The following is a 21859-nucleotide window of genomic DNA, read 5'->3' as shown; positions in this document are numbered from 1 at the left end:
AAAAAGATGCTCAACATCATTAGTCATTAGGTAAGTGCAAAACCACAATGAGATACTGCTTCACACCCACCAGAATGACTATAAGCAAAAGGACAGACAGTAACAAGCATGAGCAAGGATGTGGAGAGACTGGAAGCCTTGTGCACTGTGGCGGGAACGTAAAATGTTACAGACACTTTGGAAAAGTTTGGCAGCTCTTCAAAATGTTCCACATGGAGTTACCACATGACCTAAGGGAAACGAAAACATACATCCACACAAAAAACTTGTACGTGAATGATCAAAGCAGCATTACTCCTAATGGCCAAAATGTTGAAACCACCAAAATGTCCATCACCTGACGAATGGCTAAACAAAATTTGGCATATCCATACAACGGGGTGTGGTTTAGCAATAAAGAGCAATGCAGTCCTGACACACGCTCAGACGTGGATGAACCTTGAAAACGTCATGCTAAGTGAAGAGAGTTGGTCACGGAGACCAACCATCGGAGGATTCCGTTCACACGGAAGGTCTGGGATAAGCAGGTCTACAGAAACAGAAGGTAAGTGGGTAGCTGCCTAGGACTTGCTTGGGGACTGGAATGAGAAGCGACTGCTAACGAATACAGGGTTTCTTTTGGGGATGATGAAAATGCTGTAAAATTAGACTGTGGTGACCGATGCCTCTGTGATAATACTAAAATCCACTCAACAGTACACTTTAAGTGGGTGACTTTTTGTAGCATGGGAGTTAAATCTCAAGAGAGCTGTTAAATATTAGGTACATTAACTGCAAGTAGCATAAAAGATACTGTTTGACATTCAGCCTATTGCATGACCAGATAAACTGCACTTTTTTGAAATGACCGCTTTCCCAATAATGTAGGTCTTGATCCGGAGCTCAGTGGCAAATTTTGCATTTTGTAGAGGACCTCAGAGCTGGAACTAAAAGCACCAAAAGATGAGCATAGAAGTGGGGTCCACAGAAACTTAGTCCAAGCTTTCTGGTCACTCAGCCAGAGCAGTTATTCTGTAACTTCGGTACATTTTGACCACATTCAAATACAGGGACTAAGGTCAGAACCAAGAATGTGACTTTTTAACAAATCCATCCCACTGCCACCCAGAAAATTCAAATCCAGGCAGGACGAGGACAGCACTTTGTACTAGGCCCATCAGCCTGGAAAGGCTCCTTTCCTCTGGCAGCCTGGGGCTAATGAGCTGGAAACTGGAGGTATTGGCAGGGGGTGGGGGGGTCAGATCACAGGTCATGATCACATTTTTCACCTGCTTCATAATAACTCTTCCCATCAATTTTATAGGCATTTGGGAAATTTTCTTTCTTTTAATGTTTATTTTGAGAAGAGAGAGAGAGAGAGCACGTGTGTGCATAGGAGGGGTGAGGGAGGGGGAGAGAGAGAAAGAGAATCCCAAGCAGGCTCTGTGCTGCCAGTGCAGAGCCCGACTAAAGGCTAGATCCCTGGAACCAAGAGATCATGACCTAAGCTGAAATCGAGAGTCAGAGAGGAAGGCCAGCTGCAAGAATCCAAGTCTTTTGGCTACCTGTCTGCTATTCCCTTGCTTCACCCAGGATAAAGAAGGAAACACACAGTGCATGCTATTTGGGCAAAAGAGGTAAAGAAATGGCTCCTAACCCAGAGTCCCTGTGCACCATTTGTTTCAGTCTTGTTTTTTCACAATGGCTGCTTGAGCCTCACGAGGAAAGCTTTGTGCTAGGAACCATGGGTCATGTGTGATCATGGCACGACATGACTGCCCTCGACCAGTCGGTCTGTGTGGTGTGGCAAACCAGTAGAAGAATGGATGCTTAGCAGGCCAAAGGTACCTCCCAAACCTCTGCCAGTGGCCCCTTTCCCTCTGCCTCTCCACCTCTAGAGGCTCTCTTCCTACCCCCTCAAGGCCACCCACTGCAACTTTATCTCCCAGGTACACATCTCTCTGGCTCACACCAAGTCAAGTCACGGTCCCCTGAATTGGGCAAAGAGAGGTTTTGTGGTTAGTCTACAGAAAGTTTGTCCCAGAATGCCATACTCCTTCAACCAAGGGCCAAACCTGATGTCTAGTTTCAGTCAGGCCAAGTTATCAGGACAGGAAACAAAATATATTTTAAGTGGCTCAGCCTTCAACTTCAACATACGGTAAGAACGACAGAATCTAAGGTTAGTAGGAAGCTGTAAACATCAGCTAACCTCCCAGCTAGCTGAGGTTTTGAAGATGTCAAACAGCCAAACACACGCTTATTACCTCTAGGTGTGGGGCCTCGCTACTTCTGAAGTGGTCTATTCCCTCTGCGACCACTTTTTAGAAAGGTCTTCCTTCCATTCAATCAAAATCTGCCCCTTTAAAAGCCTCCACACCTTTCATTCCTGATTGTCCAAAAGAAGGAAGATCCAGGAAGACAAAGGGTCAAATGTAAGTCATTACATTATATCTTCCTGGTGTTTCGTCGATGATGATGCTTTCCAGAAGGTTTTTTTGTTGTTGTTGTTGTGTTTTTTTTTTTTTTTTTTTTTGAGAAAGAAAGAACAAGCAGGGAAGGGGCAGAGAGAAGAGGGGGACAAGGATCCGAAGCAGGCTCCGCGCTGACAGCAGGGAGCCCAATGCGGGGCTTAAACTCAGGAACCATGAGATCATGACCTGAGCCGAAGCCAGATGCTCAACCAACTAAGCCACCCAGGCACCCCCAGAAAATCTTTCTACTCCTGTTTTTGAAATTTCCAGTAAAATAAAAACTGAACCTCTTGCACTTCTAGAGTACTAAAAGAAAGTAATTTTATATTAAATAGACTAATTCTCCTGAATGAATACTAAACACATCTGCAAATAGTTTATGGTATGGAATTTGTTTGAATCTTCCGGGTTCTCTGCCTCTATTTATACCTCAAGGCACAAAACAACAAAAACAGCCTGGTAAAGACTCACAAGAGTAGTTAATGCCCAAGGAGAGAAACAGCAAACACCAGGAGGCAACTCACAAATGTTCTCTTAATATTTATTAAACCAACAATAGTGTTTTGGGTAAATCATATTAACGTAATACACAAAGTTCTGGGCAAATGAAATTTTTAATTCATTTACATCAAATGTGCCTGCAGTCCACATTTTTATTAAAAGGACAATAAGCATTCAGTTGAGAAGCTTGGAAATAGCATGTTATTGTGAATATCATGTATTATTTTTCTATCATTTAAGACTGTTAAAACTTTTTTCGAAAAACATTACACGGTAAGCTTTTAGAAAGCTCTGGTTGCAGGAGTATAATTCAACCATTTATATAATTTCTTCTAAAGGTTGTGGAAAAGGTATGCAGTCATGGAAATCACCTCAAATCCTCTCTGTAATGAGTAAGATACAAATATATATATATATATATATATATATATATAAAATATACACACACACGCACACATATATATATATTTTTGAAGGAAACAAAATCTTGCAAATGAGAGGGTAAACACAGCAATTCATCCTTTGTGTGGCACTCACCATTGTTTGATGTGCTAAAGGCCTCTATTTATACAATCTTTAGCAGTTAAAGATGCAAACCACTTCACTGAAAACATTTTAAAAGAAAAGCACTTACCAATCTGCCAAAGATAAACAGATTTATCTTTTCCTTTATTCACATTCCTGGACTTCCCCCATTACCTGAGCCACAATGTTCCTTTTGATTTCTTCATGCCAATCTGCGTTGGGATTTTTGCTGCTAGCACCTGCAAGTGTCTTAACTGCCATCACTCCCTTGATGACGGCTTACAGGCTGTTGTTACACCCGAGGGTCCCAGGTCCTTTTAGCAATAGCTACCATGCCAACTGTCTCCCCCGGATCAATGCCAGCTTCCCTGAGTCAACACCAGGCAGAAGCCAAACAAAGCTGCTGTGCTGCCTACCTCACAAAACTTGTAAATGAAGGGCATTCTAGAACCGGCTTCTAGGAAGAAAACTCACTATTTCTATACTGTTTTCACCAACTTTAATGTGCTTATGAGTCGCCGGAAGCCTTGTTAAAATGCAAATTACAGTTCAGTAGTCTCAGGTGGGGTTGAGATTCTGTATTTCTAACAAGCTCCCAGGTGATGTTCATGCTGGTCTGGCGTCCACATTTTGAGTAGCGAGGCCCTAATGCAGCGGCCCGCAAGCATGGCTGCACATTAGAATCACCAAGGCAGCTCAGAAAAAAAAGACAAAAACAAAACGCTGATATCCGGGCCCCACAAGCAGGGGCTCTCATTCAATAGTGTCTGGGACAGCAGGGGTGGGAACCACTCTCAGTAGCTCTCAATCTCTAGTAGCATGCAACAGAATCACCCGGTGGGCTTTTTAAAGCAGAGTCCTACTCTCAGATTTCTGACTCAGTCGGTCTGGAGTCAGGCCCTGAAGCTGCATTTCTAACAAGTTCCTAGGTGATGCAGATACTGCTGACCTGTCCACACTTAGAGAACTGACCTAATGCCTGGGTTAATGACTCTCCCGATAGACTCCAAGTTCCACCGAGGACAAACACTTCTTTAATTTTTTTTAATGTCTATTTTATTTGTGAGAGAGACAGAGAAAGAGAGAGAAAAGCATGAGCTGGGGAGGGCCAGAGAGAGAGGGAGACCCAGAATCTGAAGCAGACTCCAGGCTCTGAACTGTCAGCACAGAACCGCACGCGGGGCTCGAACCCACAAACCATGAGCTCATAACCTGAGCTTAACTGACTAAGCCACCCAGGCACCCCATGAGAACAAACACTTCTATGTACAAAATGTATTATATCAGCGCTCTGCAACATCTATGTGTCAGGGACACACTAAGGTTGGGGGGGTAGAATTCACATTTCCACTCCCTTAATTTCTAAGATTAGTCTACATGTACGCTTCATACTTTGGAAAGACATTTACACCGATTGTCCCCCCCCCCAAAAAAAAAACCCAGCAATGTTGAATTTCATTCTAGATATTACAGACTTACTAGGTTTAAAAGCATATGAATCCTAGCAAATGGTTTATTTAACAGCTTGCTCAGAATAATCCTCCTTCCAACTCCATTGTGGGACAGATACATGTTGAGTGGCAGTTTCTAAAGGGTGAGCACTTTAATGTTATCCTGCAGAGCAATTTTTAAAAGCTTTGAAAACTCTAGAATTCTTAAACAAGGTTTTTTTTTTTTCCTGAGTAAATTAAAGATAGCCCCCTTTATTCAAGGGATGGAAAATTGTGTTTCAGAATTGAGTGAGGGCAAACATGTTCCCAAATTAGATATCTGAACAAAGTAAACTATGAATAGATTAGATAATGGGCCGCTGCTTTTTTACTGAAGCAAGAACTAAAGACAACTCAGACGTCTTATTCACAGGATAGCCAAAAGCACTCGCTCTTCCCTACTTCAACCCCGGAAACAGTAGAGTTCCATGGAACTAATTCAACTTGAACGAGGTCCAAGTAGCTGAGCTGAAGTAATAAAGTATAAACTGAAGAAAAGGACCATCATTAAGACACGTGTGTGGGGCTTATACATGATCAGTAACTTCAGACAAGTTCTAGGACACATTCCCAATCAGGAAAACACAATCTCTCTGTTCAAAGCATGAACTCAGGCAAATCTAATAAGCTGACCAAACATGCTTTTCTGCAACCAGGCCAGGAGGACAAGCATCCTTTGTTCCACTAAGGAAAGTTTTTGAAAGGAAAGGGAAATGTTTCCTTTTTTTAAAGACATCCTCAGAAAGACTTAATTTATACGTATATAATCTTCTGTGTAAAGAGCATGTATCATAATCTACCAACATAAACTATCAGAAAAGTATGAGCCAACAGAAAAAGATGTTGAAGAGAAGAGTAGAAAAGGAAGAATCCCGAAGGGAGCAAGCATATCCTCTTGTATACAGCTTTGGACTGTGATGGGCAGCAGGGCAGTCCTGGGAAGCCACTGAAATCCATGGGGCTTGGTCACAAGCAATAGGAAACATGGTTTAAGAGGACAAAATCTTGGGGTGCCTGGGTGGCTCAGTTGGTGAAGCATCTGAACTCGGCTCAGGGCATGATCTCACAGTTCGTGGGTTGGAGCCTCACATCGGGCTCTGAGCTAACAGCAAGGAGCCTGCTTGGGATTCTCTCTCTCCCTCTCTCTCTGCCCTGCCCCCACTCATGCTTTCCTTCTCTCTCTCTCTCTCTCTCTCTCTCTCTCAAAATAAATAAACTTAAGAAGAAGAAGACAAAAATCTTACCTGCTAGACTTGCCTCTAAGCTGGAGGAGTCCATGAAGGCACCCAGAGCAGTAGTTCTCAAACCTTCTGGAAGCTAGAATCACCTGGCGAGCTTTTACAGCCAGCTGGGCAGCTGGGCCCCACCCCCCACGGAGTCTGATGTCCCAGGTGGGGCCCAGGCATACAGAGCTTTTCAGAGTTCCTCAGATGAGTTTAATCAGCAGGAAGGGGTGCGAGTCAGTGATCTAGAACATGCCCCTCACTCTCCAGAGCTAAGAGCTAGAGAGGCTAAAACACCTTTTCTTTTCACCAAAACACAATAGCCACATTGAGAAAAGAAAAAAGAAGAAAGAAATCAGCCTATCCTTTCTTTCCCATCTGGTCCATGGCACCATCATTTTTCTCAGTCTCAGGTTCAAAACCTCCAAAGAGGATCCTCTCTTCTTTGATCAGCACATCTAATCAGCCGTCCATTTCAATCAGCATCAACAGAGACCAGTGCTGACTCCACAGCAGGCACGCTTCTAAATGCTTGACATGCAAGAACTCACTAATCCTCACAGCATCACCATGAGGTGGCTACTGTGACTAATCTCCTTTTTACAGATGAGAAAACTGAGGCAGAGAGAGACTAAGTAATCTGCCCAAGGTCACACAGCCAGACACTGGCAGAGCTGAGAATTTAAAGAGACCCTGTGAATTCTACTCCTTAGTTCCCCCATTACCAGACACAAGCTTATGGAGAGAAGCCATCAAAGCAATAGGCTCCACGTTGGTAAAGAAATCAGAATATGGGTGGGGCACCTGGGTGGCTCAGTCAGTTAAGTGTTCAACTCGTGGTTTCAGCTCATGTCACGATCTCACCGTTTGTGGGTTTGATGGGTTCGAGCCCCATGTGGGGCTCAGTGCTACTGGTATAGAGCCTGCTTGGGATTCTCTCTCTGCCCCTCCCCTGGTGACTCTCTCAAAATAAATAAATTAACTTAAAAAAAAAAAGGAATATGGGTGATCTAGGGTATTTGGACAACCAATGCAAATGAAGTGTGACACTTCATTTTTCTGAGCTACACCTGTTAGACTGTATTAAAAACTGGTTATACATTTAAATACTTTCACTGCTCTCTTGAAAGATAATAGTATCATGTCAGGGCTATTTAAAGCTAAAAAAAAAAAAAAAAAAAAAGCCCCCAAAACACGAGGATCTAACTTCTGCTAGGCCACATAAAATCATAAAATGCAGTCGTGGCAAACACCGCCTGGCAGTTGTGAGACAATTACAGACAAGAATGGAAAGTGCCTATCATGGCTCTAAGTACATAGTAGGACGTCTGTGTAGTAATTTTCAATGTTAGTGTCCTTTAATAAAATTCATTTCTTAAAAATACCACCCCACAGACTAATTTTCTGAAAAACGATGAGGCAAATATATTTATGTTATTACGCTAAGATTTACCAAAAATGTTTTCAAGAGAAAAATGTTGGGAGAAAAGATGACCCTACGCCCAACACCAGCAAAAGGAACTGAGCAAAAAAGTACTTCTACCTGGATCAGAAGTGCCTCAGCCTCTCTCTTCCAGGAAAGCACTGACATATTTTTAGTATAAAAATCTAAGGAACGCTCTTCTTCCCTCAACCTACCATAGCAGCTTTTTTTAATCCCATAAAATGTGGTATTAATTCATGAGGACTTTGCTTCTAGTTTTGATTCTTATCTCCAAGAACCTTTCATCTCCTTTTCTGTCTACAAGTCTCCACACTCTTCCTAGGATTTACGTCAGCCCCTGGTATCTCCAAATCCTAGTGCTTTCTGTTCTCCTCCCTGAATTAGCCAAAATGTTTGTGGATAATAATCGAGTCCACCAGAGCAAAAGTTTTGCTGCAAGTTAAAAAATTATCTAAACATCATTTTAAATTATTCACTTTGCACAGAACACATTAACCACACTGATTCAGAGCATATAACATATAATGTATGTTCCATTTGATACTGCATTTACGTACCAACCATGGGCCAGAAGTAAGTGTATTAGGTGCTAATCATTAATGTGCACAATGAAGGAGAAGAAGGAGCCAGAAAGGGAATGTTTTATGGTAAAAAAAAAAAAAAAAAAAAAAAAAATTACTAACAAATCAGATGGCCTAGGTCCAATATATAGCTCTACCACTAACTATATGATATTGGACAAATACTGATAGGTTTCCCTTTAAAAGTCAATTCCAGCTCTAAATCCATTGTTACATAATGAAAAGGCAGAGTCCAAAAGAATAAAATAAAAATCATCCTGACACTTTTATACCTCTTTCATTCATCAGTTAAGACTATTTGATCTTAGCCAAACACATAAGGTCTAGTTCTCACCTGACAGTGCCCCAAGTTTATACAGTATGGAAAATTAGACTATATGAAATGTAAGGTTTCTCTCCTCTCGGATACAAACACCAAGAAATTATTCAGGTTCTAAACAATTTCTTAATCTTTGTGTCTTTCATACATCTTAATACCCAGATGTCTTTCCTCAGAGAACAGATGGGGAAAGAGAAAAAAACTTGAACATCAAATGTCTTCAGGTCATGAATAGAATTATTTTTCTCCAACACATCATGCCACTTCAAAGAAGGTTTTGTTTTTGCTTTTCTGGGAAAGCAGTGACTTCTCTTCTACAAGGGGTTCTTCTTATCCCTCTCAATTGTAGATATAGTTCTTTGGCAGTTTTGATTCCTAGGCATGTCTAACTAGATTCAGACTGATACATATAATGTACGTGTTATCTATGGGCCCAATACATCTTCAATTCCCCTAAATAATCAAAAGGTAGATGATAGTTGCTTAAAGGTAGGTATCATGTCGTAATTTCTTTTTTTACCTTGCAAGACCAGCAAAGAGCTTTGCTCTTGGTCGATGTGCCAAGATGATTTAAGTCTTAACTGACTGACTTACCAAACATAAAACTTCATTCAATAACCAATCAGAACCATTAAAAAATCTAATCAAATCTAATACAGTTTCCTCCCGCTATCCGAAAGCAGAGAGTTCCCATGAAACCTTTCGTAAGCCAAAGTGGCAGAAAGCGAAGAAGCAATTACCAGTAATTTATACGGGAAAAACCTTTGAGCATTCCCAGACCCAAAAAATAACCTCCCTTAGGCTTTTCTGGTATCTTAGGACACATCTTGCTAATGGATACACAAAATGAATCAAGATAAAGCACAGATGCTCACACAGTTCAAAGCTGCAGTGGTTTGATGCGAAGATGCTGTGTGTAGTTCTGCAGGAAGGAGACTGGCGGTGCCCCTCTTGATGCTTAGGGTACATGCCACCTCCATAATGGCTCACCACAAAACAAACGCCCAACGTATTTTCACTTCTTGCCTTGTTTCGTAAAAGCGAAAATTCTCTTCAGATTTCTTTCAGTTAGTGAAAACAGGTACTAAGATAGGTCTTACATAAAAATGCAATAGCCTAATGTGAACTTTCAAAAGGCAGGGGGATGCCCAAATTATGAAATAAAAATACTCACCACTCTCATCTAAATGAGTTCAAAGCGGGGCAGAAATAAAATTAAGATTTTAATTCATTAGCAAACCTAACAGATAAATCAGGGTTTACAGCATAAGATTCCAATACTGACCTTCTGTAAGCATTGACAATGGTAATCCCAAGTACTATGTCAGGTTTTATGAAGCTTTCATGAAGTCTTAACTAAATTTTCAACTTGTATGCAAGTCTCTTTTGAGCTTTAGCTGAATGTAACTGAGGAAACAGATGATGGCAGAAAGAAAGTATAATTCGGCATCACACCCTGCCTGGTAAAAAATAAACTGGTCATAAATTTGTGAAAATACATGGCCCTTGGTGTCAGGGGTCAAAATGCAAGTGAGAAACAAAAAAAAATATGCATACATATTTATGCATGTAGAATGTATTCCAGAATCACAAAATTTAAAGCTAGAAGGAAAGAGAATCAAATGTGCTTAAAGCACGTTAGAAGTTTTCAGTCATTATTGAAGCTAATCTTCAAAATAACCAAAAAGCAAAATATTATAATTCTCGGTCTTACACTGAAAACACAAGGTCAGAAATGATAAGAAATTTCCTCGAGGTCACGTGGATTTCAAGTGGTAATACCGAAAACCAAACCCCAATACACTGGATTCCAAAACCCTGAAGACCATCTCCTGTGTCATCTTAATTTGGGAGAGCACAAAACTGAAACTCGGCAAAGCCAGAACTACAAGTTCATATGGATTAGAATCTACATATGTTATGACCCCATACTTCATTGCACTGTCACACACCTGTCACCCAGGCAACTAGACACTGTTGCCTCACGACTCAGTAAACAGTGATCTTTTGGTTGCTAAACATGTCAAGTGAATCGAGCCATCAGCACAGATGTACTAACCTTAAATAGTAAACCTTCAGTTAACCAGAAATTAGAGACGCTTGTATTAACATTTTTACAATCTTTTCTCAGATGTTTCCTGCATCTATTGAGATGATTATATTGTTATCTCCCTTCAACTGTTGACTGCATTGCTTTTCTGATGTTGAAGCATTCCTTGGATAAACTCTATTTGGCTCCATCAGTTTTTTAGTAAGCTGCCATTTTCAGTTTGATAATGTTATACGTAAATTTTTGGCATCGTAAGTGAAGCTGGCCTGTAGATTTGTTTCCTATGCCCTCCCTGTCTGATTTTGACATACAGTAATGCTAACCTGATAAAATGAAGAAGAACAGCCTCTATCATTCTGGAAGCTCTATAACAACAATTATTATCTATTCCTTCAAGGATCGGCAGAACGTACTGGTAAAACTCTCTGCATCTGGCGCCATTTTTTTAAACTGATTTTTTTTGTTGAGATAATTACAGATTCACATGCAGTTGTAAGAAATAATACAAAGAAATCTCTTCTACTCTTTATCCAGTTCCGCCAATGGTAACATTTCATAAAACTATCATGACTATCACAAGGATATTGACATTGACACAATCCATTAATCTTATTCAGAGTTCCTAAATTTTACTTGTACTCGTTTGCATCTGTGTGGATGCATATATTTAGTTCTGTGCATTTTATCACATGTACAGATCTATGCATACACATATAAATTTATTTAATATAACCTTAGTGTCACTATATATAGCTTTTTATCAGACTTTTTGTCTATTATAAACAGTTTCCAAGTTATAAACATTCTTCAAACATATTTTTAATGGCTGTATGATATTTAATGTATAATTTAGAATCTTTTATTTAATCTATTATTATATACTCAAGTTGTTTCCATTTTTTAACGATTATTAATAAATCTTCAATAAACGCATTTTACCCAGCTATGAGTATTTCCTTTGGATAGATTTGAAAAGGTAAAATTACTGGAAAAAATGGGCATTCACATCTTAACACTCACAGCTTCATCTAGTTCCTGCAAAGACCCTTTCAGAAATAACTAATGACATATCCTCTCACATCACCCATGTTTAGAGAAAAGCTGAATCCAAACATATCTCCAATGTCTCAACATAGAGCTAGGCCTCCTCAAATCAGCAAAGAGAACCCCAGCTATGAAAGAGCAGGCTTGGGGCACCTAGATGGCTCAATCGGTTGATCATCCGACTTCAGCTCAGGTCACGATCTCGCGGTTCGTGCTTATGGCTCAGAGCCTGGAGCCTGCTTTGGATTCTGTGTCTCCCTGTCTCTCAGCCCCTCTACCACTCGCACACTGTCTCTCTTTCTCAAAAATAAATAAACATTAAAAAAAAAAAAAGAAAAGAAAAAAAAAAAGAGCAGGCTCAATCGTTCATCTCCTGGGCCAGTCTCTGGGCTGGAGCTGATCAGATAAGCCCATGTGGTGTATAAAGCCCCCACTCTTTAAGGAGGCAGAAAACCATGAATCAGAAGAATAGTAACTAACACATGACATAAAACATGAACATGTGTTAAAAGCTCCTACATATTCTGTCTCGCATAATCCTAAAAATCTTGTTTAGAATATTCCATTTTATAGAGGAGAAAACTGAGCACAGCAGAGTGGTTAAGAAAACTGTCTCAAGTTACACAGTGAAGGGGATTCAAACCCAGGCAAGTCTGACCTCCAATGACCAGGCTCTGAGCCAGTCTACCATACTGCCTGCTCATTTAGATTCTTGTTTGTGGTGACCACAGCACTTACACTGGGTTCCCCTCCAGTGCTGAGGGGAAGGCACCAGTTGAAGTCCCCTCTCTAGAAATGGGCATCTAGGCCAGAAACCAAATGAGAAGCCTGAGACCCGTCAGTGACTTATGCCTTAAAAAGCCCTCTAACGGGCGCCTGGGTGGCTCACTAGGTTGAGCGTCCAACTTTGGCTCAGGTCATGATCTCATGGTTCATGGGTTCAAGCCCTGCACTGGGCTCTGTGCTGACAGCTCAGAGCCTGGTGCCTGCTTCAGATTCTGTGTCTCTTTCTCTCTCTGCCCCTCCCCTGCTCATGCGCTGTCTCTCTCTCAAAAATAAACATTAAAAAAAATTTTTTTTAAAGCCCTCTAAATTAGGGGCGCCGGGGTGTGTCAGTTGGGGTGCTTGGGTGGCTCAACTGGCTAAGTGTCAACTGTGGATTTTGGCTCAAGTCATGATCTCATGGTTCATGAGTTCGAGCCCCATGTCAGGAGGCTTTGGAATATCTGTCTCTCTACCCCTCCCCCACTCACAGGCTCTTTTCTCTCTCAAAATAAATAAATAAACTTAAAAGAAAAAAAGCCCCCCAAATTATATCAACAAGTTATGTTTTCTTCTGTCGAGACTGAAAGTGAATTCCATCACATCAACTTCATGCTACACTGGCTTGTATCAGAAAATATATGAGAAAACACTAGATCATGAACATTCAGAGCAACGTATATAATCCCAGTACATGATGAACACTCCATTCAAGTTAACTGATCACCATCAGCTCTTGGAAATGACTTACCTTTCAGTAATGTGAATGAATTCCTTGTTTCAGTAATAAAATAGTAAGTATTTGGCAGGAGCTTAATAATTACTTATTGATTAAGTTAATCTTAACATTTCTCCAATCTTACCCGGAAGCATATAGAAAAACTAAATGTTAAAGACAGAAAATTCTTCTAGTTCACTCCATCATTTTATACACAGGGAAGCTGAGGTCCCACAGGGATTAAGATAATGAACTGCATGTATGCAAAACCTCACTTTTGCCCTAAATATTGTACATTTATTTCTGCTGTCTTTATATTTAATAATATACCACACAAAACTAATACTTGACTTTTATTCTTTCTTGATAAGAACTAGAAAAAAATAATCTTCCCTTAAGATTAAGAGTATCTCATTCCATGTGTCATCTTATCATGAGACTAAACTCTATTAATTGCACATATTCCTTAAATACCAGTACTATTTGTATTTAATATACCTGTATAATCATCAAAGAAAATAAACATCCAAATGCTTTGTAAAGGGCACTTTCTGCATCTTTGTGACATTTTTGACAAAACGAATTGAACAGCAGAGGAAAAAAATGTAAAAACGTGTCTTGTCTTTAACAACATTTTCCATAGCTTGAAGTCCAAGACCAGGAGCTGGCTCTCACATCACTGAGTGCATACCAGTTGGCCTCTCTCTGCTGATATGAAATTCAAATAGGAAATCTCCAAAGACTTCAAGGTTTCTCCCCTTCTCCCAGTCCTACCAATTCTTTGAGATAATCAAGAAAAACATTCACAATTCTATTTCAACAGTGTTCTTTGCTATTCAGAGGCAGTCACCCCTCCAGCCTTGTTGCTAAAACTAATGCGGCCCCAGAAACAGACTTGTCAAAACATAGTGAGATTTTTTAATAGTAGGAACCGAAACTCAAATTGCTAAAAGGAGAAATTTCATGCATTTCTACTCTCAAAAAATACTCTCTTTCTCCACTCCCCCCACCCCCACTGCCCAACATTCCCTCACCAGCCCTGCTACCTCCTTTCAGATGACCAGCTTCACTCCAGCATGCAATACAGACATGACTCTCTCCTTCCAGTCTGCTACAATCTCAATGGAACCAAACAGGAGGAAGCATGGATGTACACCAATGACTGCAGGACTTGACCTCGTCTTGTTTACTCTTCACGCCAACACTGCAATGTTGATGAAACTGAGGTCTAGTGAGTCAAAACTGGCAAACTAGCCCAGGTACACCCATGGGTTGGTGGATTCAGTTGATCCCAGACACACTGCTTTCAGTGGCCAGGGCAAAGCTGAGCTTCAGCAGAAATGATGGATCCCGGCTGCCCTTGCCACGGGCACCTGCATTTAAGTATGGATCATTAACAGTTATTTACCAAGCTCAGCACTGAGCAGGGGTGAAATGTGTGAAAAGAGGGCCCTCCCCTTATATGGCATCAATCTCAATGGAAGAGAAAATTCACCTCTTAGAATGTCAGAGGGCTTAAGAACATCTTATACAGCTCCCACATTTCATAGACAAGAAAACAGAGGCCAAGAAAGGAAGAAAAAAACCACTTAGTACTTTCTGTGCCTCAACCACCATTCCTATGCACCCTCATTTTATGCCCACAATAATCTTGTCATAAAGGCATTCAGGTCCAAATTATACACATGTACATATGTATTTTTTCAAGTGACTTGGAGTTGTAGCATCTTGTCCAAGTACTATAGTAAGTGGCAAAGTAGCAGCATGTGAACCCAGCTTGTCCGCCTCCCATGCCAAAGCCCTTCGTGTTTACAGTGGTTCCCAAGGTCACACAGCTATACACTGCCAGGAGCCCACCAACCAACACAGAATGGCATATAAGAAGGGGAAAAGTATGTGACCCAGACCAGTGGTTCCCAAATGTGGCTGATTCATTAAAATCATCTGAGATGCTTCATAAAAATACCCCACCCCCTTTCAGGCTACTAATCATGTAAGTCCGAGATGAAGCCCTGAAATCTGTATTTTTACACGCTTCCAACGATTCTCATCATTAGTCTGCTGTATCGTTTACAGAAAGATAAAAACAAGGGCTCAGTCAAACATGAAAGGCCATCTGGGGCTTGGGTCTGAATCAACAGAATGTTAAAGGAGAAACACTAAAGAGGTGGCTGTGTCCCAAGAGTGTTCATGACAGTGAGGCCAGCAGGCAGGTGCTGGGAGACATGATGGGAGTGATCAAGGGGGAAGAAATAGGAAAGAGCAATATTATGAGCATCTTCTAAACCTGGCAGAGATATTTAGTTAGATTCCATGCCATGATAACAAGGAAACACGGAGGTTTGAGGACCATGGGAACACCATCAGAATGGTACAGGATAAATCCAACAGCAGGTGAACATCCGGGCAGGAAGGACAGCTAAAAAGCTGCTGACATAAAGGCACAGGTCCCAAGAAAGACAAAACTAAAGAGGAAGCTACCTGGATCACTAGAATGTGAGCTCCAAGAACACAGAGGAGTTTGCCTGGTTTGTTCAATGCTTTCTCTCGGGCATTCAGTAGGTGCTGAACAGTGTTTGTGGAATGACCACATAGGTGGATTTAAAGTCCAACTGGACATGGACATCAACAAAGTGGAATGAGTCAAGGATGTCTTCAAAATTCAAATCCAAAAGCCTAGAATGAAGATGATGGTACTGGCACAACTAAAAAAAAGTAAATAAGACTAGCTTATTTTCATCAAAGCCTCTTCCTCATTCCTTCCTGCTTTTTTGGGTTTTTTTTCCCCCCCTCTAAAAGTTTATTTTGGCTTCTGCGCCATGAAAGAATTAGGTGATTTTGAGATACTGGAGTGTACTGTTGATGGTGGCAGAAATGGCAGGTCTTCTTCCATGGTAAGAACGAAATGATGAGGGGTGCCTGGGTGGCTCAATCAGTTAAGTCTCTGACTTTGGCTCAGGTTACGATCTCACTGTTCATTCTGTGCTGACAGCTCAGAGCCTGGAGCCTGCTTCGGATTCTATGTCTCTCTCTCTCTCTCTGCCCCTCCCCTGCTCACACTCTGTCTCTGTCTCTGTCTCTCTCTCTCTCAAAAATAAATAAACATTAAACAAATTTTAATATAAAAAAAAGAAGGAAATGATGAGCAAGATCATTTAGTTGGATTTTTGGCAGTATTGAAAAGGGACTGTGTTGTGAGAATCTAAACCCAGATGACATTCCTTATACCACCTATTGGATCACTGCCAGCTGACATGCCAAATAGCACAGTGGCTTGACCAGACTCCTTATAAACCTTAATGACAGAGCTGTCGGGATTCTGGGTGGCTGGATTAGCCTCAGGGCTTTGCCAACCTGAGGAGACTCCAGGCCACCTGTGGCTGACCAGGCAGGTCTCCCAGGGCTTCTGGAGACTTGAGAATTACTCCTGCCCAGGAAAAAAACTAGGTAATCTTTTGAAATCTTCTCCAAACTAATGATTATTCAAGGTGCTATGTGAGTAATCATGTTACCCAGCCCTTCAAAACTAGATGTACCAGGCCCCAGGAACAGGAATTGGAGAGCAAACTCTAATTCCTTTTAGGACAACCATCTTTCACAAGCCTGATCTTACAAGATCTTTCTCCAATGATGTCTACCTACTGCTAACACCCAACTAAAAGAGAAACAGAAATTCTATAAAATTCCCCAGCAAAAGTAATTTGTTTCATTACTAGAGCAGCCAAAATATATTTTTTTTAAAGAACTGAAAAAGGTTATATGGTTCCAATTCTATTTTTCTCTCTAATGCAAACTTTCCAAAGCCTGCCTTTTATAATGCACTGAGAGGTAATGCATGGGTCCAAATGACTTGACAGTTTCTTTTAATTCACACACACTGAAACTCCACTAGTTCAAAACACTTCCTCTTCTTAAACATATTTCCAGTTCCAATTATGTGTTTATAGCAGTCTGCAATATATTATTTCTAAAGATAAACAGTCACATTAAAAAAAGAAATGGAGGGGCGCCTGGGTGGCGCAGTCGGTTAAGCGCCGACTTCAGCCAGGTCACGATCTCGCGGTCCGTGAGTTTGAGCCCCGCGTCAGGCTCTGGGCTGATGGCTCAGAGCCTGGAGCCTGTTTCCGATTCTGTGTCTCCCTCTCTCACTGCCCCTCCCCCGTTCATGCTCTGTCTCTCTCTGTCCCAAAAATGAATAAACGTTGAAAAAAAAAAATTAAAAAAAAAAAAAAAGAAAAAAAGAAATGGATAGAAAAACAGCAGCATATCACTACCGCCACACTCAGTCAGTCTTTCCCCTCACATGGTGTTCCCGCAGCGAAAGCCCTAACCTGCTGGTGCAAAGTATGAATGCATCACCACTGCTGTCTCCAGCATCCAGAAAGGAAGGGCCACAGTTTCTTCTCACGGATAGCTTTGAGCCTTCATTGCTAAGAACCTCTTCGCCCTTACCTTGCCTTGTGCTTAGTATAAAACTCAAGAATTCAATAACTGCAGACATTTTTCCTTTCCTCTTTACAAAGACAGACTTAAAGCTCGGAAGACCTCTAACTACTTCTAATTCCCAGGAAACTGCTGCAGTTTTCAAATTAAAATACGAGGTACTGGAAATAACGTGCTGTAATAGCTAATTGTTAAAAAATTAAGTCTATCAACTTCACCTACATTGATGCCGCTATACATGAAACAGAAACTAAAAAGTAATTGATATGGACTAGTGGCCATCCTGGGCTTTGAAACAGCCTAACAAAGACTCTCTGCTAGAGTCTCCAAGTTGACATTTTAAAAATATCTAATCACACTTCTGGATGGTAGTCCAATTACTGAAAACAGTATCGACCACAGTGAAGGAGCTCACTGGGAAAGCATCTAATCCTGGTAGGAAATGAAAAATATTAGATCCACAAAGAGAGTTCAGGGGAAAGGTGTCACCAGGTAGGAAAACAGTTCAGCCACAAAGCTTCCTTAAGGAGCAATATCAGATTTATGCAAAAATCCAGAGAACCAGAAAATAGAGACATTCTTTCTGGAGAATCCCCAAACACTTCCTGGCAAATCCTGAACAGGATTTGACCAAAAGAAGGACTTCCTTACCCCTGTACAGCCTTTTAGGCAGGCTTCTCTTGAAAACCTTTAGAGGGAGTTCTCCCTTTGCCCTGTTTTGCAACGAGATGAGCAATAACGTTTTGTTTTTTTTTTTTTTTCCTGAAATAAACAGAGAATCTCTTCCTTTTTGTGTACAATGAGTCAAAGTTCATAACTGGCTGGGAGATTACCAGTCCCAACGGATTAGCCCATCATTTGCCAAAGAGAAATACTGATAAGGCTCGCAGTTCTGTTTTACAGCCCAAGCACCCAAATACTCATCTCTTCTGTGTACAGTGTACAATTCTACCTGCTTTTCAATCTTAAGTAACGTTTGGGGACCTTGCGGGCACACACAGCGGCTCCCACACTGATGGAAAACGCCCATCTGCTGCTCAGTGCCCAAGAGGTTTTCAACTCCTGAACTGCTGCTTCAACTCCAAAAAGAGGGAGAAGGGAGAAGGGAGAGGGAAGTAACACTCCAAAGGCGAGGAGGAAAAATTCACAAAACCACCCTGGACAAGTTACTAGGTGGCAAGAGGAGGAGGTATGGGGAGCTAAAAAAGGTCAGAAACAGCTGCACTCCGTCACCGAAGCCCCGGAACGCACTGAGGCTGCAGACAGTATCTGGGTGCTCAGGCTTCCACCTTAGCCTGGCAAAGCTCGGGGCGCCCAGGTAGGGGCCGCCACCGACCAGAAAAGCCCAGGAGGCAGATCCCTTTAGAGGGCGCTCATCGGGCGACGTAGGAAACAAACTCCAGCCCCAGAAACTCGACCCAAAGGAGGAGAATATAAGTTCCCATTGCCGCGGCCGGCGGGAGGCTGGGTGCCCGCAGCCGACCCGGGCGGGAGAAGAAACTCCACCGGCCCTCGGAAGCACCCCTGCCAGAGCCCGCGAGGACAAGCGTGGCAGCCTGAAAGCCTCGGTCCCCGATGGCCAGGCGACCCGAGGCCGAGCTTGGTGTCACCCGCACCCGGCCAGGTCCGGCAAGCCGCACTCCAGGGTAATCCGTATTAAAATGTCCTCCTGCCCCTAAGGGCCCGCGGGGCCGCCCTCCGCCCCTCAAGGAGGAGGGGTCGCCGCAGGACTGGGATTCCAGAGCCCCGGGCCCCAGCATTTTCCGGCGCGTTCCGCGCACCTCGCGGGACCCGGGACTGGGCCTCAGCGGGGGGGGGGGGGGGGGGGGGGGGGGGGGGGGGGGGGGGGGGGGGGGGGGGGGGGGGGGGGGGGGGGGGGGGAGATAGCCTTTCCACGAAGTGTCTGCTACCTGGCCCCAGCCACAGAGAACATCAAACAAAAGAACTTCTGCAACTTTCCTCCCCGGACACTCTCAGGTTTCTTAAATCGGAACCCCACCTCCCCAGAATTTGCATTCAACTGAGTAGGAAAGCTAAGCTAGCATGGGGGGTGATGTGTGGAGGAGAGGACCCCAAAGTTTCCAGGTTGTCCCTGGGTCTCGCCCAGCGCGCGGAGGGAACGGGTTCCCTCGCCGGCCATCCGACTGTTCTGCCCCCCCGCCCCCCCCCGCCTTTCCCTAGGTCCTTGTCGGGCCAGGCAGCAAGACCCCTCGAGGGCGAAGTTGCGAGGGACTCCACGGGCCTCTGCGGTTAGACAAAACTGCGATTCTCGCGGGGACCTCATCCCCGGGGACCTCGCGGCAACTCCGGCGAGCAGCGCTTTTCTGCGGGAAGGGAAGGCAAGGGGGAAAGTGGTGGAGGAGCGAGCGCATTTGTCCCAGTAGATCCCCGGGGACCAAGCGCCAGGTCCGGGTGGGGAGCGGGGATAGGGATCCCCCAGGAGGCGCTGCCCGATTGCCCGCGGGCGCTGCGGACTCCCCGCGGCCCCGAGCACCCGAAACGGCACGCGCTTCCCCCTCCTGGCCCACTCACCGACTCCGCCGACACGCAGGCCACCAAGCCCAAGGTGAGCAGGATCCAAGCGCGCCGCATATTCCCCGGGGACCGGCTGCTCCCAGCCGCCGCTTGCAACGAGGGCGAAACGAAGCCTACTGCCTAGCGCCCGGCGCAGCCGGTACAGAAGGATCCGGGGCAGAGCAGGCGCAACGACCGCGGCTTGGGCTCGGGGACTGGGGCTCCCGGCTCAGGGGCGCTAGCTGGCTCCTCCTGCGCCTGCTCTCGCCGCCCGCGGCTGCGCCCCGGGAATGCGGCGCTTTTCTCACTTGTTGGTTTCTACACTCCCGAAGCCGAGTTGTTGCTCCTGGGAGGCTGTTCTCTAGAGCTCTTCTTGCTCTGCCGCTGTTTCACTCCTCCGCGGACTCCTTCCCAGTGTCGCGGCTCAGTTGCTGGTTTTGAGGAATAAATTAGATGGCTTGGAATGTAGCTGCAGCTGAAGTTTGGGGGCAGAGCGGTCAGGGCGGGCGGTCGGCGCGGCTGGAGCTCCGGGAGTATCTGGAGAGAAGCGCGTCCGAGCGGGGCTAGTGGCTCAGCGGCTGCGCCCCTCCTCCTCTCCCGCCGCCGCCTCCCTCCCCCGATCCTCCTCCTCCTCCTCCTCCTCCTCCACCTCCTCCTCCTCCTCCTCCGTTCCTCCTCCTCCCACTCCCTCCCTCCCTCCCTTGCCTGCTTCTCCCAGCTCCTCCGGGCGTCAGGGGGAGAGGAGGCGGCAATGTGACTCCCAGCTAAACCCGGGAGAAATTCCTACAGGATTACGCCTCGATTGGCAGCTTTGGGGACCAGTGGGCGCCGGTGGCTCCGCGCTGTGGCCGCTCTGGATCTGCTGGTCCGCAATCAGTGCTCCAGCGCTCCAATGCTCCTTCATTTTTCTCCTTCCTTCTCCTTTTTCCCTCTCTCCACCTTCATGCTCTTTTCTTCTCTATATTCTTGTCCCCCGCCCCCTTTCACTTTTCTGGCAAGAGATCGGGGAAGCAATGAGAGATATATTTTAGCTTTTCTGCCTGCGAGAATTAGACCAGTAGAAAGAAACTGCTTTGGGAGTTGGAAAAACATACACAAACTTTACAGATGCCTTCAAGCAGTGTGAACTGCTCATAAATCACAAGTTCATGAAAATTGTATTTTAAAAGAGAAGACAATAAATGTAATAAATGTGTAGTAAGAGTATTCCTCACCCTTCCTTAACCGCCCTCTGCAAAAGAAAAAAAAAAAAAAGAGGAGTGACCCCTGTAAACTCAAAATGCAACACTTTCAAAGCTCATAATTTCATTAAGGACTTAAATACCAGTTCTGCCTCACACACAGTTTAAGCCCCTAAGTCATTTTATAGGCTTCATTTCAGCATTGAGGTGTTAACGTTAGGAAGCTACAAATAGGGCAATTTGACGAGAAATTGGATAGAGACACTGAATAACAACAGATTTAAGAGAACTTCAAAGAAAAGAAGGATAAAGTAATTTCTAGTCTGAAGAAAATAATGAGCATGTACTTGCTGAAAAGAAGTAATTGAAATATTTTGCGATGAAAATTTTTTTTCAAATCTGTGGCCATGGTATGTGTACTAGAGAACACGGCAAATACCTATTCCCTTCCAGTTTCTAACACTGCTTTTCTCTCTGACTTATGGAGTAAATGAATTGTGGAACCCATTCTCCTCGAATGCCCACTCCAGGAGACCGCGGACCTCTCTGTTTTTCACCACTGTATTCTCAATCCTAGTATGTAAAGACACACGATAAATATTTATTGAATA

The 21859-nt window shown here is 43.6% G+C and overlaps 1 protein-coding gene across 1 annotated transcript in view; it reads right to left on the bottom strand.

The window, feature by feature from the left end:
• SDC2 (syndecan 2) overlaps positions 1 to 20751 on the bottom strand; it is a 108653-nt gene extending 87902 nt beyond the window's left edge. The window contains exon 1 of the mRNA XM_043601428.1: positions 20086 to 20751. Within this exon, the coding sequence (XP_043457363.1) occupies positions 20086 to 20145 (60 nt within the window). The 5' untranslated portion in view covers positions 20146 to 20751. The remainder of the gene's footprint in view (positions 1 to 20085) is intronic.
• Positions 20752 to 21859: the final 1108 nt, after the last annotated feature.

Source organism: Prionailurus bengalensis, chromosome F2 (assembly GCF_016509475.1).
Source record: "Prionailurus bengalensis isolate Pbe53 chromosome F2, Fcat_Pben_1.1_paternal_pri, whole genome shotgun sequence".
In the NCBI taxonomy this organism is placed as follows: Eukaryota; Metazoa; Chordata; class Mammalia; order Carnivora; family Felidae; genus Prionailurus; species Prionailurus bengalensis.
The sequence above is the reverse complement of the archived record's forward strand: the minus strand, read 5'-3'. Positions and strand labels throughout refer to the sequence as shown.